The sequence below is a fragment of the Danio rerio genome, chromosome 19 (assembly GCF_049306965.1).
Source record: "Danio rerio strain Tuebingen ecotype United States chromosome 19, GRCz12tu, whole genome shotgun sequence".
In the NCBI taxonomy this organism is placed as follows: Eukaryota; Metazoa; Chordata; class Actinopteri; order Cypriniformes; family Danionidae; genus Danio; species Danio rerio.
The window spans coordinates 12,312,254-12,330,632 of record NC_133194.1 but is presented as its reverse complement, the minus strand read 5'-3'; the positions used below and the strand labels follow the sequence as shown (position 1 = coordinate 12,330,632).

The 18,379-nt window shown below is 35.0% G+C and overlaps 1 protein-coding gene across 1 annotated transcript; it reads right to left on the bottom strand.

Annotated features, from left to right (window-relative positions):
* Positions 1-841: 841 nt before the first annotated feature.
* si:ch73-109i22.2 lies at positions 842-16,960 on the bottom strand. The gene is made up of 9 exons (XM_693824.10): positions 16,878-16,960; positions 13,548-13,750; positions 11,094-11,269; positions 10,852-10,941; positions 9,413-9,590; positions 8,915-9,181; positions 4,928-5,258; positions 1,202-1,350; positions 842-1,104 (listed from the first exon to the last, which is right to left on the bottom strand). The coding sequence occupies exons 1-9, from the start codon at positions 16,903-16,905 to the stop codon at positions 952-954; spliced, it is 1,575 nt and encodes a 524-aa protein (XP_698916.2). The 5' UTR covers positions 16,906-16,960; the 3' UTR covers positions 842-951.
* Between the last annotated feature and the right edge of the window lie 1,419 nt (positions 16,961-18,379).

Genomic DNA, 18,379 nt, shown 5'->3' with positions numbered 1-18,379 from the left:
TGTTTTAAGTCTTTTCTACTATGTGATGTTGTTTACATGTTAAGACCTTTTACCTAAAAAAAAAAAACAAATGTTACACACAGTGTTTGTTATGGATTGCAAAAACTTTAAAGCTCATTATCTCAAAATCATTCAGAACGCAGATAAAACCCTAATTCCAAGGTGATGAATTAGCTTAAATCTTATGTAATGATTATCATGCATGTACTAACAAATAATTAAGGTAGCCTTTTTCACACATGAACTCCTGTGAGTCATGTTGTAGTTAAAGTTAGTTCATGAGTAGAGCATGCATTAACTCATCATTAGTTCATATCAAAGTAATGTTTACTTTACATGTTAACACATCATTATTAATGTACTTTTATTGCAAAGTGTTACCTATGCATGTACAATTGTATATACAGGTTATATTTGAGTGTCATTTTTTTTTAAACTACATCACCTGAAAGCTGAATAAATAGGTTTTCCAATTGTCTGCATGTGAAAAAATATTTGGCAAAGATAACACTGTTTGAATATCTAGAATCTGCCTTTTAAGCTGTTTATATGAACTTCTTACCAATGTTTTAGAGCTTTAATCTATTTACAATAGAAAATTTACAAAATATATTACCTTCATTTTCATTTGATGTCATAAAAGGAAAATATACCCATATGGAGTAATATGACACTGGTTTTGTGGTCCTGTGTCACAAATGCATAATTTTGGTATGTGCTGTTGTCTGATATATATATATATATATATATATATATATATATATATATATATATATATATATATATATATATATATATATATATATATATATATATATAATCTCATATTATATATGAGATTATATATATATATATATATATATATATATATATATATATATATATATATATATATATATATATATATATATATAATCTCATATTATATATGAGATCTATACAGTCTTGAGGTCAGCGTCTGGGGTTTAGGGGCTGCAGAGGTGGTCTAGATCTTTCTGGAATCTGTTCATAAATGGAGTTGGAGGAAGCATCCAGACGTGGCTGATCTGAATGATGAAAACCAGAGTACTGGGGCTGAGCCATCATTGGGGATACACCAAAACTCTGAGAGAGAGAGAGAGAACAAAAGTATTATTATTTTAGAACAGGTTAAATATGCTCTACAGAATTGAACACATTCAAATGTTTTATAGATATTTACCTGTGCTGTGATCTCCGGTCGCAAAGGGCCATGAGTAGATCTTGGAGGTGGTCTAAGAGGAAGACTAGGTCCGGGTCTGGGCACAGCGTTGCCTTCTTGAGCACCCTTGATGTTCACTTCCGAATATTCATGATTCTTTAGAAGGTTTACTGGGGGAAACATAAAAACAGCAAACAGCTTACTTCCACAATGTCTTACCTTAACATGAAGTCATTTAATTAGCAGACACTTTTGTCTAAAGCGACTTACAATTGAGGAGGCATTCAGCGATTTAACAAGAAGAGGCAATACACACAAGAAGTGCTAATTATACTAAGAACAGTTTGTGCTCAGAGAATCAGTAAGAAGGGACATTTTGTTTATTTTGTTTTTAGAGAAAAGATTGTTTCTACAGGTGGTTTGTCAAGCCCACTTACTTGTGTGAAGCTCACTTCAGTCATTTATTCGTTTTTCTTCGGCTTAGTCTCTATTTTAGAGGTTACCAGAATGCAATGAAACCGCTTACTATTTCAACATGTTTTATGCAGCGGATGCCCTTCCAACCACAACCTAGTACTGGGAAACATCCATACACACACACTCATACACTATGGACAATTTAATTTATTCAATTCACCTATAGTGCATGTGTTTGGAATGTGGGGAAACTGAAGCACTTGGAGGAAACCCAGGTGAACATAGAGAGAACATGCAAACTCCACACAGAAAATGCCAACTGGCACGAACCAGCAATCTTCTTGCTGTGAGGCAACAGTACTAACCACTGAGCCACCGGGCTGCCTGAGCTCACCTCATAAATGCATACATTTTTATTTATTTATTTATTTTTATTTATTTTACTTCCACTGCGTAAAACATATGCTGGATAAGTTGCGGTTCATTCCGCTGTGGTGACCCTAGATTAATAAAGGGACTAAGCTGAAAAGAAAATGAATGAATGAATGTTATTTTTTGAGATGTTAAGTGATCAGAAGAAATTGTGTGATAAAAAATGACATAGATAATAGAGTGTGTTCGCTACAGGTGGTTTGTCAAGCCTACTCACCTGTGCAAGGAACACCCAGAATTGCATAATGTTTTGAGGTAGTTGTGTGTTGTGGGGTAGAGAAGAGTTGATGGTTGGTTTTGTTCAGGGAGGTTCAGGTGATTGAGGTCTTACGCCCCATTCACACGAGGAGTCGGTGTCAACGCTTCCCATTCACTTTCAATAGGTGACGTCAAACGTTGCCGAACTGAATTGTAGGTCTGTCTGCACTGCTTCAGTGGCGTTGCTCGCTGCAGAACTTTTCAAGCACCAATGGAAGCGGCAGCCAATCAGATCACTTTATGCAAATACCCCAGCTTAGACAGTAACCGATTGCAGACTAATTTTATTGGCTGAAGCTGCCATGACGATCGCGTCAGAACTTCAGAGTTGCCCTCTGTCAAGCGTTGACACTGAAGCCTCGTGTGAATGCACGGTTACAGGTATAAGTTAAAGGAGTAGTTAATTCTAAAGTAAAACATTTCCTCACCATTTTGCCATTCAAACCTGAATCAAATATGACAGATTTTTGTCCCTCTCCCCCCCAAAAAACTCATTCATATAGATATAAAAAGGCTATATCCATGAGGAATCTATAACATTTTAATCTTTTGAGATGGTGAGAGTCTTTTAAAGAGACTCAATGACTTTATGTGATTAACAGATTACCACTGGGTTCCATTCAGAATGTCCCTCTGTAGGGATTGAGCATAGGGATGCACCTTTGAATTATGTGCAGTGTGTGACACCAAACAGCGACCCTGCTCAAAGGATGATGGCCCGAAGTGTCCATCAGTTGTATTTTCAAAATCTTTCATTCCAAAGGACCCTTTAAAGTGGCTAGTTTTAAGCACTTTGGTTTTGGATCAACACTTCAATATGGCGGCCATGATTTTGCATCCCTACTGAGAGCGATAGACTGTATCACATTTGGAACGCACTGTGTGTACTGCTCTTCACTGATCAGTAAAGGTAAACTGAAGCTTAACCACACCTGTGCTGCATTCCAGTCTAATTTTTTATGCCCTTCACTTGCTAACTTCCCTTCATCTTGTTTCCTCAGATGTACAACATGCATTACATCACACAATTATCCACTACTGGTGGAACATCTGAATGGGTTTAAATGGAATGCCCTATACCTTTGAGCACTTGGGAACTACAGTGTTGTTACGTCACAACCGTGTTGCGTTCTGGGACGCTGGAGTGGACATGAAGGCGACTCGCTCCCTCTGTCAAAATCAAGGGATCGAAGGTATGTCCATGTAAATTTCCCTCATTGATTTAAACAGGGGAAATACACTTTAAAATGGAGGAGGGGAACAAAGGAAAGGGGAGTTTGCAAGTGCGTGTCTAAAAGTGGAACAGAGCACAACCCAGCTTGTTGAAATTAAGCTAATTTCCTTGGTTCCAGGGAAAGTTCAGATGTTCCACATGATGCAATAATAAACCTCATTGGGTGTTGCACGAGGCTAAAATTGAATACGTTCAATGTATAATTATTGTTATCTTAAAGGCACAGTATGTATTTTCACCATTATAGGATGACGGCATTAGCACGTTGACACAGGGTCAGTGTCACTAGTTAAAATACTTATTCTTTAGATTTGAACATTCTTCAAAACATTTGCAAAAAATAACAACATATAGCAATATATATAACACTGCTCTAGAGTTTTTTGGGGGGGATATTTCAATGATAAAATCTTTCATAATGTGACTTTAAAGTGAAGAGTTTTACCTCTCAAGTGAAATCGAAAGTGAAAACATTCCATTGGATTTATTTTTGCATCTATTTATGAACATTTGTACATTTTAAGGTCGACAAACTTCAAGTGAAGGGGCCAAAAATATATTTACTTTGTTACAAACTAAATAATTATTAAGGTTTTGGAACCAAATGAGAATTTTCATTTTCAGGTGGGCTAATCCTAAAATGTATATCCTTTCAGTTGGTGCGTTGTTCCTTCTCATTCATTCATTTTCTTGTCGGCTTAGTCCCTTTATTTATCTGGGGTCGCCACAGCAGAATGAACCGCCAACTTATCCAGCAAGTTTTTACGCAGCGGATGCTCTTCCAGCCACAACCCATCTCTGGGAAACATCCACACACACATTCACACACACACACTACGGACAATTTAGCCTACCCAATTCACCTGTACCGCATGTCTTTGGGGGAAACCGGAGCACCCGGAGGAAACCCACACGAAGGCAGGGAGAACATACAAGCTCCACACAGAAACGCCAACTGAGCCGAGGTTCAAACCAGCGACCCAGCTGCCTTCTTGCTGTGAGGCGACAGCACTACCTACTGCGCCACTGCCTCGTCTTGCGTTGTTCGTTCTTTAAAATTCAATTCACAAATTCAAGTTAAAATAAGTTGTGGTACATTCTGATGCTTATTTTCTTTCAAATCTTTTCGGTAACCCTTATTTTTGATGGTCCATTTGAGTATTAGTAGACTGTCTGCTTAATATCTGTTGATACTGCTCCTTCAACAGACATTTAACTGACTTTAAGAAACTTTGCAAGTACATGTCAACTTACACTAACCCTAACCCCAACCCTCACCCCAACCTAGAAGTCTACTTCTAGTCTAATGAGAATTGGTTGGCATGTAGAAGCAATGAAACTTAAATTCAACAAACGGACCATCAAAATAAAGTGTGACCATGTTTTTTTTTTTTTTTTTTTTTTACCTGCATCTTCATTCGCTTGCCTTCTCCACCCCACAGCATAGCAGTCAATGTCCTCTGGGCGGCTGTGTGTGAACGGGGTCTCCTCATAGGTGTGCAGGGGCTCCAGTTGCCAGTATTTGGGGTCTGCTGTTGAGTCAAAGTTTGGGATGGATGGAGGGGTGAAAGCTGCCGTCGCTCCCTGTAGGTCAGGGTCGGTGCTTATGTTGGAGGTATTTTCTGATACTGCTTTTGGAAGTTTTTTAACTCTAGCATATGGGGCGTCCACAGTATGAGCTTGATCTCCAGTTAAATTAGGATTTGAGGGTCTTTCAGCAGGCTCAGCAGTGCCATTCTACATGGAGGCAAAAGAGTTTAGAGTTTGAAGTTACAAATAAAAATGTGAAGTCATCTTTATTTCTATAGCACTTTTACAATGTAGATTAAGTCTATGAAGATATACATAGATGAAGAAAAAAAAACATGACAATATTTCAGATTGTGGATGTATTGCAGTAACACCTAGGTATAAAAAGTCCCATGAAATTATAATAAAACAATTTAGGTGTTAGTTTCATTCTGTTTTTGGAGCTTCTTCTTATTTATTCTAAGCTAGTGTGCTCCAAAAATCAAATATAAAACATCCAAAGCTTGCAGTTTTTCACTTCCACATAATTCAATCAACGATTTTTTTTCTTGTCACTTCAGTTTCTCGTCAAATCTTGACCAATTAAATGCAGTCTAGTATCTGACATGCCTCGCCCCTTCAAGGCACTTTAATTGGCTTTTCACATAGATATATACACTAGATATCGCATAGGGACCCTGAGCATGCGTCAATAGAGCCGCCACATTGGTACAGTGCTCCCAGGACAATTGTCATTCAACCGCACTAGTCAAGACAGTGTTATTACGTGAAGATGCGGGACTTTAACGCTGTCTACGGGTTTAGTAACGAGCAAACAAAGAAAACAAAGCACAAAGGCAGAACATTTCATAGGTAAGATTAAGTTTTTTTACGTTTTTGTATGTTCTGTACTTTTGTGCTAAACAGATAATGTTATTAATGATAATACAATCTCTTACTGCATTCACCATAAGGCAAAGTAGCTCCAACTCGCACTAAAGACTCGGCTTATGCTAGTTTTGTTGAATAAAATCAGAAAACAATGCAAAAGAAATATGACAACGAGATGCTGCGGTGCCAGAAACTTGTTCTATTGTCGGCTAGTGAAGGAGTCGTTCATAATGGAGATTTATTCACAAACGAATCGCTCCCCCCGTCCGTCAGGGGTGTGTTTCAGGACACGGAATAGATCAAATTTAACAGGGAGAGCGGATAGTACAGTTCCGAACACACAAACACACGCTTTTTGTCAGGAATGCCAATGCGATCACTGATCCATCAATGTAGAAAAGTGATGTAAAATTATAATTTTCGTAATTAAAAAAAAAATAATAATAATTGCATGCTAACATCCAGGAAAACTCCTGATCATAGATATATGTGTATATCTCTGGCTTTGGATGTTCACAGTCCTCCACGGTACTTTGGTCCTGCATTCATTTCAAAGGAGCGCTACCCTGTTCCAAAACGGCGGCTCTACTGACGCATTCCTTCCTATAGACAACAACAGGGAAGCGACATCTAATGTATATATCTATGTGCTTTTCATTTGATGTGCTTGAGATCAACCACTCTCACTGGCAGAGCTGTGATAAAAACTAAACACTATTGGCTGTTTTTTTAAGGGAAGGAGTTACTCCATGGAGTTATTACCCTCTCATCTTTTTCAGTTGAGATTACGTCAAACATTGAATAAAAATACACATATCAAAGCACTTCACGGCACCTTTAAAGGAGTATTTTACCCAAAACATTTATTTAATCACTATTCATTTACCCTAAAGTGGTTCCAAACCTTTATAAATATCTTCTTTTTTTTGTTGAACACAAAGTATTTTGAAAAAAGCCGAAAATCTGTAAACATTGAGTTCCACAGGAAAACAAATATTGTGAAAGTCATAAGCTGTGTTTATTTCAGACATAAGCTTCACAGACATAAGAAATTCATCCAGATAAAGCTTGAAATCTGTATTTTTAAATAAACCAAGTGCTCTTGAAAACAAAAGCTTTTTGGTTTTATATTTATGGTACTAAAATATGCCGATTTTGTTTGATTCAGATGTTTAGAAGAGAAACTTAAGAAACAGCTGTCATTTCATTTTATTGGTGGTTTCAAATATGGTTTTAAAAACCTTTTGAAAAGGTACCACCCCAGTGACAGCTTGTGTACCTATATTTCTGAGAGTGCAAGTCTAAGTAAGTGTGATTAAAATGGTTGCCTCCTTGTTTTCTCTAGCTTGCAAAATGTGTATTTAATTGTGTTTTGTTACTTATAACCACTCCACGTAGCTTCTAGTGTATCTGGTTAACTCTTTATATTCTCATATCGTGTCTAAAACCATGTTGTCACTTTCTTTACAGATTTAAATGGGTTTGTGAGCTCGCAATACTCTGCAGTTTGTTGTTGCTATGGCCACCGTCAGCTGTGCCAACACATGTGCAGCAGTCAAGTTTCAAAAATTTACAGCTTTTGCTGCTGTGTGGATTAATACTGAATGTGTGTCATGGTTAAGAGTAGAGCAATATGCAGGTGTTTAACTGCATTGCTTTAATACACTCCAGCATTGGACACATACTCTCTGCACTCTGGCTACTTTAAAATTATTGATAAGCCATGGTGGCCATTTTTTCTCTGTTTCGAGCTGAACGCAGTCAACTAATAACAACAGACTGGATCATCGGACCAATCAACACAGATTAGCATCGCACTAAGAAAGGGTTTGGGAACAAATAAATCGCTGAACAAATCATATGGCAGTCGTTGTGATAATTAGATAAAACGAAATGCAAATTACAAGACAATGAAAGTGTTTTTTGACCTTGCATGCATATCAGACTGTTCTTGGAGACCTCCAAAACCAAAATATGACCATTTATAATGCATAATAGGGGCTCTTTAAAACTGTAATCCTGAGTCTTTTTTTAAAAACGTCCTGAGTTGTCAGCGCGCAATAAATCTTAGGATGTTCGAGGCCTCGAAGGGTCCACCAGTTGTATCCTTCATTCTCTGGGAAACGAAGGATGCATTTGGAGGCTGCATTTGAAGTAGCCTTCAATTTTTTTTTCAAATGAGACAGTCGTCGATGACAGCACCCTTTGAATGCATCCTTCTGAGGATGCAGCCTCTGAAATGAGACACAGCTATTGATCGCACATTTTCAGCATTTTTCAGAATATCTACTTTTGTATTCAACAGAAGACACTAATAGAGGTTTGAAATGAGTGTAAATAAATTATGACTATTCATTTTTGGGTGAACTATCCCTTTAATACATGGATGTATTTCATTATGTAAAAAAATATGACTGAAAGATCTACCTAAAATATCTTTAATGTTTTATTATCTTTTGAAATGTCAAATAAGAATGGGGTTTATGCACAAAGACTTTTAATTTCAGTCAGCCAGCCCCAGGGCTTACGGTGTATTGTCATCCCATACAAAATCGCCACGTTTAAGATCTGATTTCTTTAAAAATCAGGGATCTTCATTGCCTGGCTGGGATACAATATAAAGTGGATATCAGACCAAACAAGAAGCACTGCATTAAATTCTGTTTTTCCGTATCATGTCATTAAATTAATTTTACCCCAGTATTTTAAATGGAGTTTTGGCGCTGACCTGTTGCTAAAGACGCCACCTGGGTTTAAACGGTTGTTTGTCTCTTTTGTGCTTTAACAGCCAAATCGATGCTTAAGTCTATTTACCAAAATATGTTTAAAATACATCACAACTTAGATACTGTAAAAGGAACATTATGGAAAATATTTTTATAATTATTGAAAATAGTTACATAAACCCTTCACCGGAAGTTCATCACTGGCTGAAAAACACTAGCTGTGCACATATCCCATTGTGAGAGAAAAAGTTTAATGTAATGACTCACTTCCAGGACAGGAGGCGCTGTTTCAGCTACACACTTGCACTCTGGCAGTGAGAGAGTCTTTTTCAGTGGCTTTCTTATTGCTGCATACTGCACAGTCTCTCCTGTAGCAGATGTGATCTGATTGGGTGGGTTTGTGGGTAATTGATTTAAAACGGCTGGACCAATGGCTAAGGGCAGTTTGGTCTTCTCCTCTTGATCTGTTGCTTTCCCATTTACCTCTGTTTCCTTGTTCCTCAATCTCTCAATCTCTTCAATGCCCACATAAGGCTAGATATCAAGAAAAAAAAAACATAAAATATAAGTGAAAAGTACTGTATATAATTATGTACATTTGTGAATTTTAGTCAGATTTCCAGTACTAGGGCATCCGCTGATTAAACGTATGCCAGAATAGTTAACGGTTCATTCTGCTGTGGTGACTCCTTATAAATAAGGGATTATTTATCGAAGAAAACTGAACGAATGAATGAATTTTCGTGAGAGGAAAAAAGTGTTCACCTGCGTACAAGGCACAGTCAACAACTCATTAAAGGGCCCCACAGGATTTTGGGTGTAGTAGCTGATCAGGTTCTCCAGGCTTTTATGATGGCTGCTTTCTCCAGCAATTAGATACACACTACCAAATGCTCCACTCTCCTCCTCTTCAATGATGAAATGACGACACCGGTCCTCACCTCTGAGGATTTGTAATGCATTTGTTATTTAAAGAATGAGTGAGACAAGAGATGGTACAGATATAGATACTATTTAAAAAGACACCAACGTATAGTTTACCACAATGCATAGCCAAACTATCTAATGTAGTTGTATTTTAAAATAAGTGCCAAGCCATATTTTCCCATGAAATTTGCATGAAGTAAAAAAAAAAGAAACAGATGACACTTGATGTGATCAATTTTATTTATTGGTATAAATGGGGTTGTTTACACTTCAAATATACTGTGTATTTCTATAGATAATGCCTATTTGAACTTTTGATCATTTTTAAGATGTGAGCTCAAGGACAACAACAGCAGTTCAGCATTCATGAATTTGTCTTACCTTAGACACTTCTACTAGAATCTACAGCTGACTTTAATGTATGCCTACAGTGGTTAAACATGGCATTTAGTTAATTTTGGGTATATCTATCCATAGATTTTTAATCGATTTTGTGTTGTAGAACAAAAAATAAAGTGGCAGAAGGCAAAAAATATATATATAATATTAATTTGAATGTCTAGCATTTTTATAGTTGCTCTTATCATAGCTGCTACAGTTTATGAAATGATATTGATAATTATACATATAATAATATTGTTTTTATTATAAAAAGTAGTATTATATTTTTTAGACTCATTTTGTTAGCAGCATGTTGCACTATAAATATATGCAAAATAGGTCACTGAATAACTTGTTCTGATCTGAAACAACTGATTTGTTTAAAAAAAATGCTCATTCATTCAGAAAAACAGTTGGTCTAAATTTTGTTCAAGAATATTTTTATTGAACAAAACTGTACATCTGTCATAATAATCAAAAGGTAAGCTGCTTTAACTTTAACAACACTCGAAAAAATGATATTAAGGACTATAAAGATTAATTAATCAATCTAATTCTATAAAAAAACTATAATGACAGACTGAATGAGGATTTGTTTTACGTGAATTAACAGTAAACACTTTGACAACCAATCAGAATCCACTCTGCTTTAAAGAGTGCAAATATTTAAAGTGGTAGGCGACAAAACTGTCGTAGACTGCTTATAGTTATCAAAGCTTTATTGAGTGATAGTGTGGATGCTATATATATATATATATATATATATATATATATATATATATATATATATATATATTTATATATATATATATACAGTGATTGTTATAATTATAGTTAGCTCTAGCTAGTTTTTAGTATCCAAAATTCTTTTCAGGTCGCTGTTTTAATGAAAGTACCTGTAAGACAGCACAAAGCCGATTTTTGACTCGCTGAGTCTCAACAGGAAACACCCTAGTGGTTTATCCTGTAGCAGCTGTTCCGCTTCCCTGAGTGAGACAGATAAACACAGGTTATGTGAACATGTAAACCATATTTGTTTTTGACACCATTTAACATCTGTGTGCATGCAACTTTGCTTGTGCACCTATTTTTCTTTCTTTTTTTTTTTTTTGCAAAATTATTTAGATGTGGCTGTAACCTGCGTGTAGCGAAACCATGGAGCCAACAGGGCAGAGGTTGTCCGGGTGTTTGCAGTCGAGGCAGCTGCGTTCTTTCAAACCACAGCAAAGTATTCGCACGCAGACATGGAGACAGAGCCTCCAGGGGCCTCGGGGGACCCAAAACCAGTGCAGGATCTATTCGCTTTACCGCCGTCTTAAACAGAAACAGTACAATGGCATATAAGGAACACTTATATAAAAAATAGTTTTATGCAATCATAAAATATATATTTGACAGATTTTTAGAACAAAAAGATAGAACGTTGAAGTATTTCATAATATACCTACTTTCTTTGGAGATGTGAGCTGCAGGACAAGCATTCATGAATTGGCCTTATACCTCAGACACTTCTTCTGGATTCTACAGTTGACTTTAATGTATGTCTCTATAGTAGAGATGTAGTTCAGATTCTAGCCCCATTGGACTCTTACAGGGGTGCCCAAACTCGAACCAGCTAATCAAGCTCTTTCTGAGTATACTAAAACTTCCAGGCAGGTGTATTGACGGAAGCTGGAGCTAAACAATGCAGGACACCGGCCCTCCAGGACTGAGTTTGCACACCCCTGCTCTAGTATGTGTTGTATTATGTTTTCTGAGTTCAAACAAGCTATCAGATTCCAAAATAGAACAACAAATGGTAAAGTCCGATACAGAACCAGTGTGCTGTGATACTACTGTTAATTCCCATGCCAAATCTCATGAAAAATTTTGATTTAAAAGTAATTAATTCTGACTAAAAAGTAGTAAAAATCAAATATTAAGATTTTCTCAATTCAAATGAGTACAGGTTTGGACCCAGCAATATTCATTCATTCATTCATTCATTTTCTTGTCGGCTTAGTCCCTTTATTAATCCGAGGTCGCTACAGCGGAATGAACCGCCAACTTATCCAGCAAGTTTTTACGCAGCGGATGCCCTTCCAGCCGCAACCCATGTCTGGGAATCATCCACACACATTCACACACACACACACACACTCATACACTACGGACAATTTAGCCTACCCAATTCACCTGTACTGCATGTCTTTGGACTGTGGGGGAAACCGGAGCACACAGAGGAAACCCACGCGAAGGCAGGGAGAACATGCAAACTCCACACAGAAACGCCAACTGAGCCGAGGTTCGAACCAGCGATCTTCTTGCTGTGAGGCGACAGCACTACCTACTTTGCCACTGCCTCGCCCCACCCATCAATATTAACAACTTAAAAGTGAATAAAGGGGGGAACAAACTGTTTTGTTTTGTTTTTATTAAAGATTATGTTTAATTAAATATAGTACATGTACCTCCAATTTCTTTGTAATAAAATGTAGAATTTGTCAACCATTTTTGAGTTAAAATCATTTCTACAACCCCATTTATTTCCGTTTCCATGCTGTTTAAATCTAAGCTACACAAATGCCCTTATTTGAAATTAGGCCTTGGCATTCCTAAAGGTGATTATATTTTAGATTATATAAATTATTAATTTATCAACAAATTACAGCAAAACAGATGAAGAACTCAAATGTAGAGTTTAAAACTGTCTGTGACAATTCTGTTATTAAAAAGGAAGTTGCTCAGTGTTAACTTCTTGTTTATGTACAATGACTATTTTTAAATCCAATACAATGACACTCTAAAGACCTACTCACTTCAGTGATGATAACTATAAAGTTTACATAATCATTATAATATTATATGATGCTATGATAAAGAGGATCACATTTTTTCAAATCACTTTCAGAATGATTTGTTTTCCAGCTGATGAAAAACAAAAACAACCAATCACAGTCCATTCTGCTTTGAAATGGCTAATAATCTCAAATTTATATCATTTACAAAAAGGCTTGGATATATTTTTGAAATGTGCACATTATATTTGCAAGACCGATCGCTCTGTTTTTTTGTAGGTGAACTGACCAACTTCCTATTTCTTTGCTTCAAACAACTCTTCAGAGAAAGTAATAGAACCGCTGACAGAAGTGATTATGTCTTGAGGATGTGATATCATAGACGTATTTAGTCTTTGAGTACATTTGAAGGCTTTTTAAAACCTCAAATGCATATATACAGTTGAAGTCAGAATTATTAGCCCCCCTTTAAATTTTGTTTTCTTTTTTAAATGTTTCCCAAAAGATGTTTAACAGAGCAAGGAAATTTACACAGTGTGTCTGATAATATTTTTTCTTCAGAAGAAAGTCTTATTTGTTTTATTTCGGCAATAATATTACTGAAATTAATTTAAAAACTTAATAAATATAAATTTACACACATTTAAATACACTAGTCAATAAATAGACGCATTGATGGGCAACAAATCTGGGAAATCTGCGGATTTCTGCAAGCACAGACTCTGAGTGGGCCTAATCATAGCCCAAAAATTAATACATCCAAATTATGTTAAAGAAAAACATTCTATTCTAAGTCTATTTTATGACAGATTTACCTCATTTTCCTTCTGCTGGCCCTGGTTTAATTGATCAGCCTCTTGCTGTGTTGTGGGACGACCCTTAATGCTCCGCCGGGGTTTTACTGGAGGTTTTTTGGGAGTGAGATGATTTTCTGTAGCTACAGATGGACGGGGTTTTGGGACTGGATGGTGGATAGCAAAGTCACCCAGTCTCTCTTCTCTCTGTTGGAATTCAGCATCTGTACAGTAGACATAGGCCGGTATAAGATTCTGACTGTATGACAAACTTGGATAAAAATATCACGGTTTCACAATATGGTATTACTGCTTTAAAATCTGTTGTTTTTAAATGTCTGGGTAAAAAACAACAAAGGTTTTTTCCCGTTGAACAAGGTATATTTTATTTTAACATTTTAAATATTTTGTAACAATAAATATGTCAGGCTAAATAATTAATATACAGTTGAAGTCAGAATTATAAGCCCCCGCTTTCAATTTTTTTTCTCTTTTTTGAAAATTTCCCAAATGATGTTTAACAGAGCAAGGACATTTTCACAGTATGTCTGATAATATTTTTTATTCTGAAGAAAGTCTTATTTGTTTTAGTCCGGCTAGAATAAAAGCAATTAAAAATAAATAAATAAATTTAAGGTCAAAATTATTAGCCCCTTTAAGCTATATATTTTTTTCGATAGTCTACAGAACAAACCATCGTTATACAGTAACTTGCCTAATTACCCTAACTTGCCTAGTTAACCTTATTAACCTAGTTAAGCCATTAAATGTCACTTTAAGCTGTATAGAAGTGTCTTAAAAAATTCAAGTGAAATATTATTTACTGTCATCATGACAAAGATAAAATCAATCAGTTATTAGAAATGAGTTATTAGAACTATTATGTTTAGAAATGTGTTGAAAAAAATCTTCTCTCTGTTAATAAGAAATTAGGGGAAAAAACAGAGAGGCTAATAATTCAGGGGGGCTAATAATTCTGACTTCAACTGTAAGTCATTGACTATCTTGCTGTCTTCATTAGTTTCAAAAACACAGATTTCTTTACAACTTAAGAAGGTATCTTTGGATATCTTACTTTTCTTTGTTATAAAGTAAGTAACTGCACTGTTCAAGTAGCATGCTTGTATGGTGGTTTTAAGCAACTTGTTTCTCAAATGTTTCCTGAATCATGGATTGACCAGTAGCTTTTGATGTGGAGGGTTCTTATCTGCTGGAGATACTGTTTCCCTAAAAAATCTCATAAAATAAAATAGTCGTAAAAAACACCTAAAAAAATTTACAAATACCCGAGGAATGGTATAACAGAAAATTTTAACAGTTTTAAAACCTTGATTTTCAAAACCACAGTAAACCTTAAAACCCGTTATCATCCCATGCCTACTGTGCAGCAATGCAAATAATCCTTTATGTACGAGACTTTATTGTTAAACCAGATGGTTTTGTGAAAAACTCATTAACAGCAAAATAAAAGTAAAAAGAAACTGAATTTGATGTTATTTTTCTTTATTATTATTACTATTATTATCATTATTATTATAATTATTATTATTATTATTATTATAACCTTTATTTTACCAGGAAAGACACATCAAGATTAAAAATCTCTTTTACAAATGCATCCTGGCCAAGATTAGGCAGTATACATGTCACATAGGTCTAATAGACAACAAACAAAACACAATTGACAGTTAACATGAATCACTCTGACAAACTATTCAAGCATCTATATATACAAGCCTGTGTTTGAATTTCACAAATCATACTCTTTTAAAAAAACATTTAGTAAAATCAATTCTTTAAACTGCAGCTTTGTTTGTAGATTATTCCATGCAAAAAGTGCTGCATATTTAAAAGCCTTTTTCCCCCATCTCAGTCCGCAATTTAAGAAAAGACAGTACATAAATATCCTGTGACCGAAGGCCATAGCTAAGGACAGGTTTTTAAAAAATGTAATTCTGTAGATTTGATGGGAGTAAAACCAGATAGATTAGTAAACAAAGATACGCCAATGCTTGAGCCTATGAATGGACCAATCAGACTAACCTAGAACACACAATGATGAGTAAGGCATTTAAAACTAGTTATAAATCTTAGTGCACCATGGTAAACAGCATGCAGACTCTGAGACAAAGCATGCACATGAATAAAATCACCGTCGTTCAATATCCACATAAATGTTGCATCAACCTGTTTCTATTTAGCATCAAAACAAAGGCCGTTCTTAATTATAAAATAGAAGCCTAAAATCACTTTTAATTTTTTCACCAATTTGTTTCTTAAGATTCTTATAGGCCTACTGTTGAAGACACACACAAAAAACCATATACACAATAGTTTTATCAAATAATTTCCAATACTTTTTCCATGGCGACAGCACATGATATTTTACAAGATACCAGTTTTAAGCTTATATTGTGATTAAAATGCTTATTGGGTAATTCTAAAACTAGTTAAACAAAAAGTGGTTTATTCTGTAACCAATCTGGGGGGTAATGTATATCTTAAGGAAGTTAATAATATTGACAATGCATTTATTTAAATATTTTATTATTATTCCAGCCAAACTAAAATATTATTTTTTTATCCAGAGGAAGAATAATAAGGAAATAAATTTTAAAAAAAGAAATACTGTGAACATATTCATTGCTCTGTTAAACCACTTATTTGAAATAGAATGGATTATGCTAACAGTTGTTTTCAACTGTGACGCTTCCTGCCTTTGAGCCGATGTTAATTTCCTTTTTAAAGTAGGCTATTTTTATTCCAACTCAATCAAACAGACAGTGAGACTTTATCTGGGTGTAGTATAGGCCTATAACATATCTAAATATCGAATGCCAAACACAGTGAGGCTCAGAACGGAAATATCACGTTCTTTATTAGACACCCAGTGACACGAGCAACAAACACAAACTTCAAAACATTCCAGTCAACGGCAAATTCCCCTGTAGCTATACCGCCAAAGATTATGTGATGTAGCCTAGTTAGAGACAGTTCATTTGTTTTTGAGAATTATTCAATATGATAAAAGAATATTATGTACATTAGTATTTTCGTTTTGTGCAGCAAATGTTTTACCTTTTATAGCAAACTTAAAAGACCTTCACAAAATAACTAATACATAAAATGTGTAATTAAGACAAAATAACAATTGCATCTGATATCAAAATAAATATGGACATTTTATAGCTTAAAAACATTTGCATTTGTTGTATATCTTCAGATGAAGCAAGTAAACAACGTCCTGAAACCGCCAGAAATGCGTTTTGTTACTTCAACACGACAACACTGTAAATTTCTGCAAGCAAAAAATGATTAGGGCGGTTCAGAAGCTGGTTATAGATAACTGACCTTTAATCTTCTGGTAGTCAAAGTCCATGGTCAATTGCAGGATGTGAATTGCTGCCTCTTTCTATCAGATCTTGTGTGTTTCTGCCTCATCCTGTTTAAACGCGTGTGTTGCAGAAAAAGAGAGCGGCAAAGGAAAAGGTCACAGGCAAACAACCAATAGTAAACTGCCAGAGATTGTGTGTAGTAGATTTCGTTCATTCTGAACATAGATGAGGATGTTTTTTTAGTACAACCTGCATATTTCTGTCCCTCAAATGATCCAAAACTCTTCAGAATGGTTATAATCTGTAAATAATTCCGCATATTTAGTTGTTTACTTTTTTATATCAGTCTCTGAAATGTGAGCTTTCTTGACACGTGAGAACCAATAAGTTTCATTCACTGAAAAAAATAATGTCTGCAAAATTGTTGCAAACAATTTATGTTGAATTTAAACAAACAAATTAAATTTAGTAATGTTCAGCTTAATTTGTTTGTTTAAATTCAGCCCAAATAAATTTACGATGACTTAACCTAAAAAAAAAATGCAAATCCAAGGAATAAACTTTGAATATTTTTTTCTCAGTGTTCCTTTATGTCAACCATGAGCTTAAAGCAGAAGCTTGAACTTCTGTTTACAGAATTTCAAATTGGTGTGAACGAATAATTAAGTCTTATGTATTAACATTTATACAGGGCAAAATATTTATCCTTTATTTATACTTTCAATCTAGATATTCTTCTTGACATAAGTACTGATCAAAACTTTTTGGATTTTTGATATTTCAATCACCACTTTTTATTAATGTTACTGATTTATAATACAAAAAGACAATATTTTTCACATAATAAATTCCATGCAGATTATTGCATCATTGAATATTGGAACCAATGCTAATTTAAATTCATTCATACACTGTAAAAAATACTGGTTACCTTTTTTTTTTAAAAGATGAATCAACTTGGCCTTATGAGTCCATGTAACTTATATAATTTTAACCTGATTTAAAACAGCTTGCGTAGCTTAGAAAATTAAGTTAGAACATGATTTACCAAGTTTAATTAGTTGCATTGAAATAAAAAAAATGTGCCATGATTAATTGATCATATAATTTATTTACAGTCTATAATATTTTTGTGCAGTTTTAATTGAAAACTAAGAAAAAAACTACAAATTGTGCTATCATGGCCTTAAAATCACCAAAATCAACATAGATCACTTGCGCACTTGATATTAAAAACTGAAGTTCCTCCTAAAATAATACTACTCTGTTAATGCAATGTTTATTCATAGATTAGTAAAGATTCTTTTAGGTTGAATAATACCTGTTGATAATGAGGTCCAACAGCATATTTCCCTCAAATTGTAAACCTATATCTATGTGGATATGTTTTTACATCTGTGTTTCTGTTTTTAGTTGAATCAAAATTAGTGTGCTGTAAGGATGACAGAGAGAGAGAGAGAGAGAGAGAGAGAGAGAGAGAGAGAGAGAGAGAGAGAGAGGCAGTTGAGTCATGTGACT

Excerpts from the sequence above, each read along its gene's own strand:
- si:ch73-109i22.2 (XM_693824.10), bottom strand. The coding sequence starts at position 16,905 with ATGGACTTTGACTACCAGAAGATTAAAG. Across the intron at positions 11,270-13,547 it reads GCCAGCAGAAGGAAAATGAG|ACGGCGGTAAAGCGAATAGA; the intron begins GTAAATCTGTCA and ends TTTCTGTTTAAG. Across the intron at positions 9,182-9,412 it reads TGACTGTGCCTTGTACGCAG|CCTTATGTGGGCATTGAAGA; the intron begins GTGAACACTTTT and ends CTTGATATCTAG.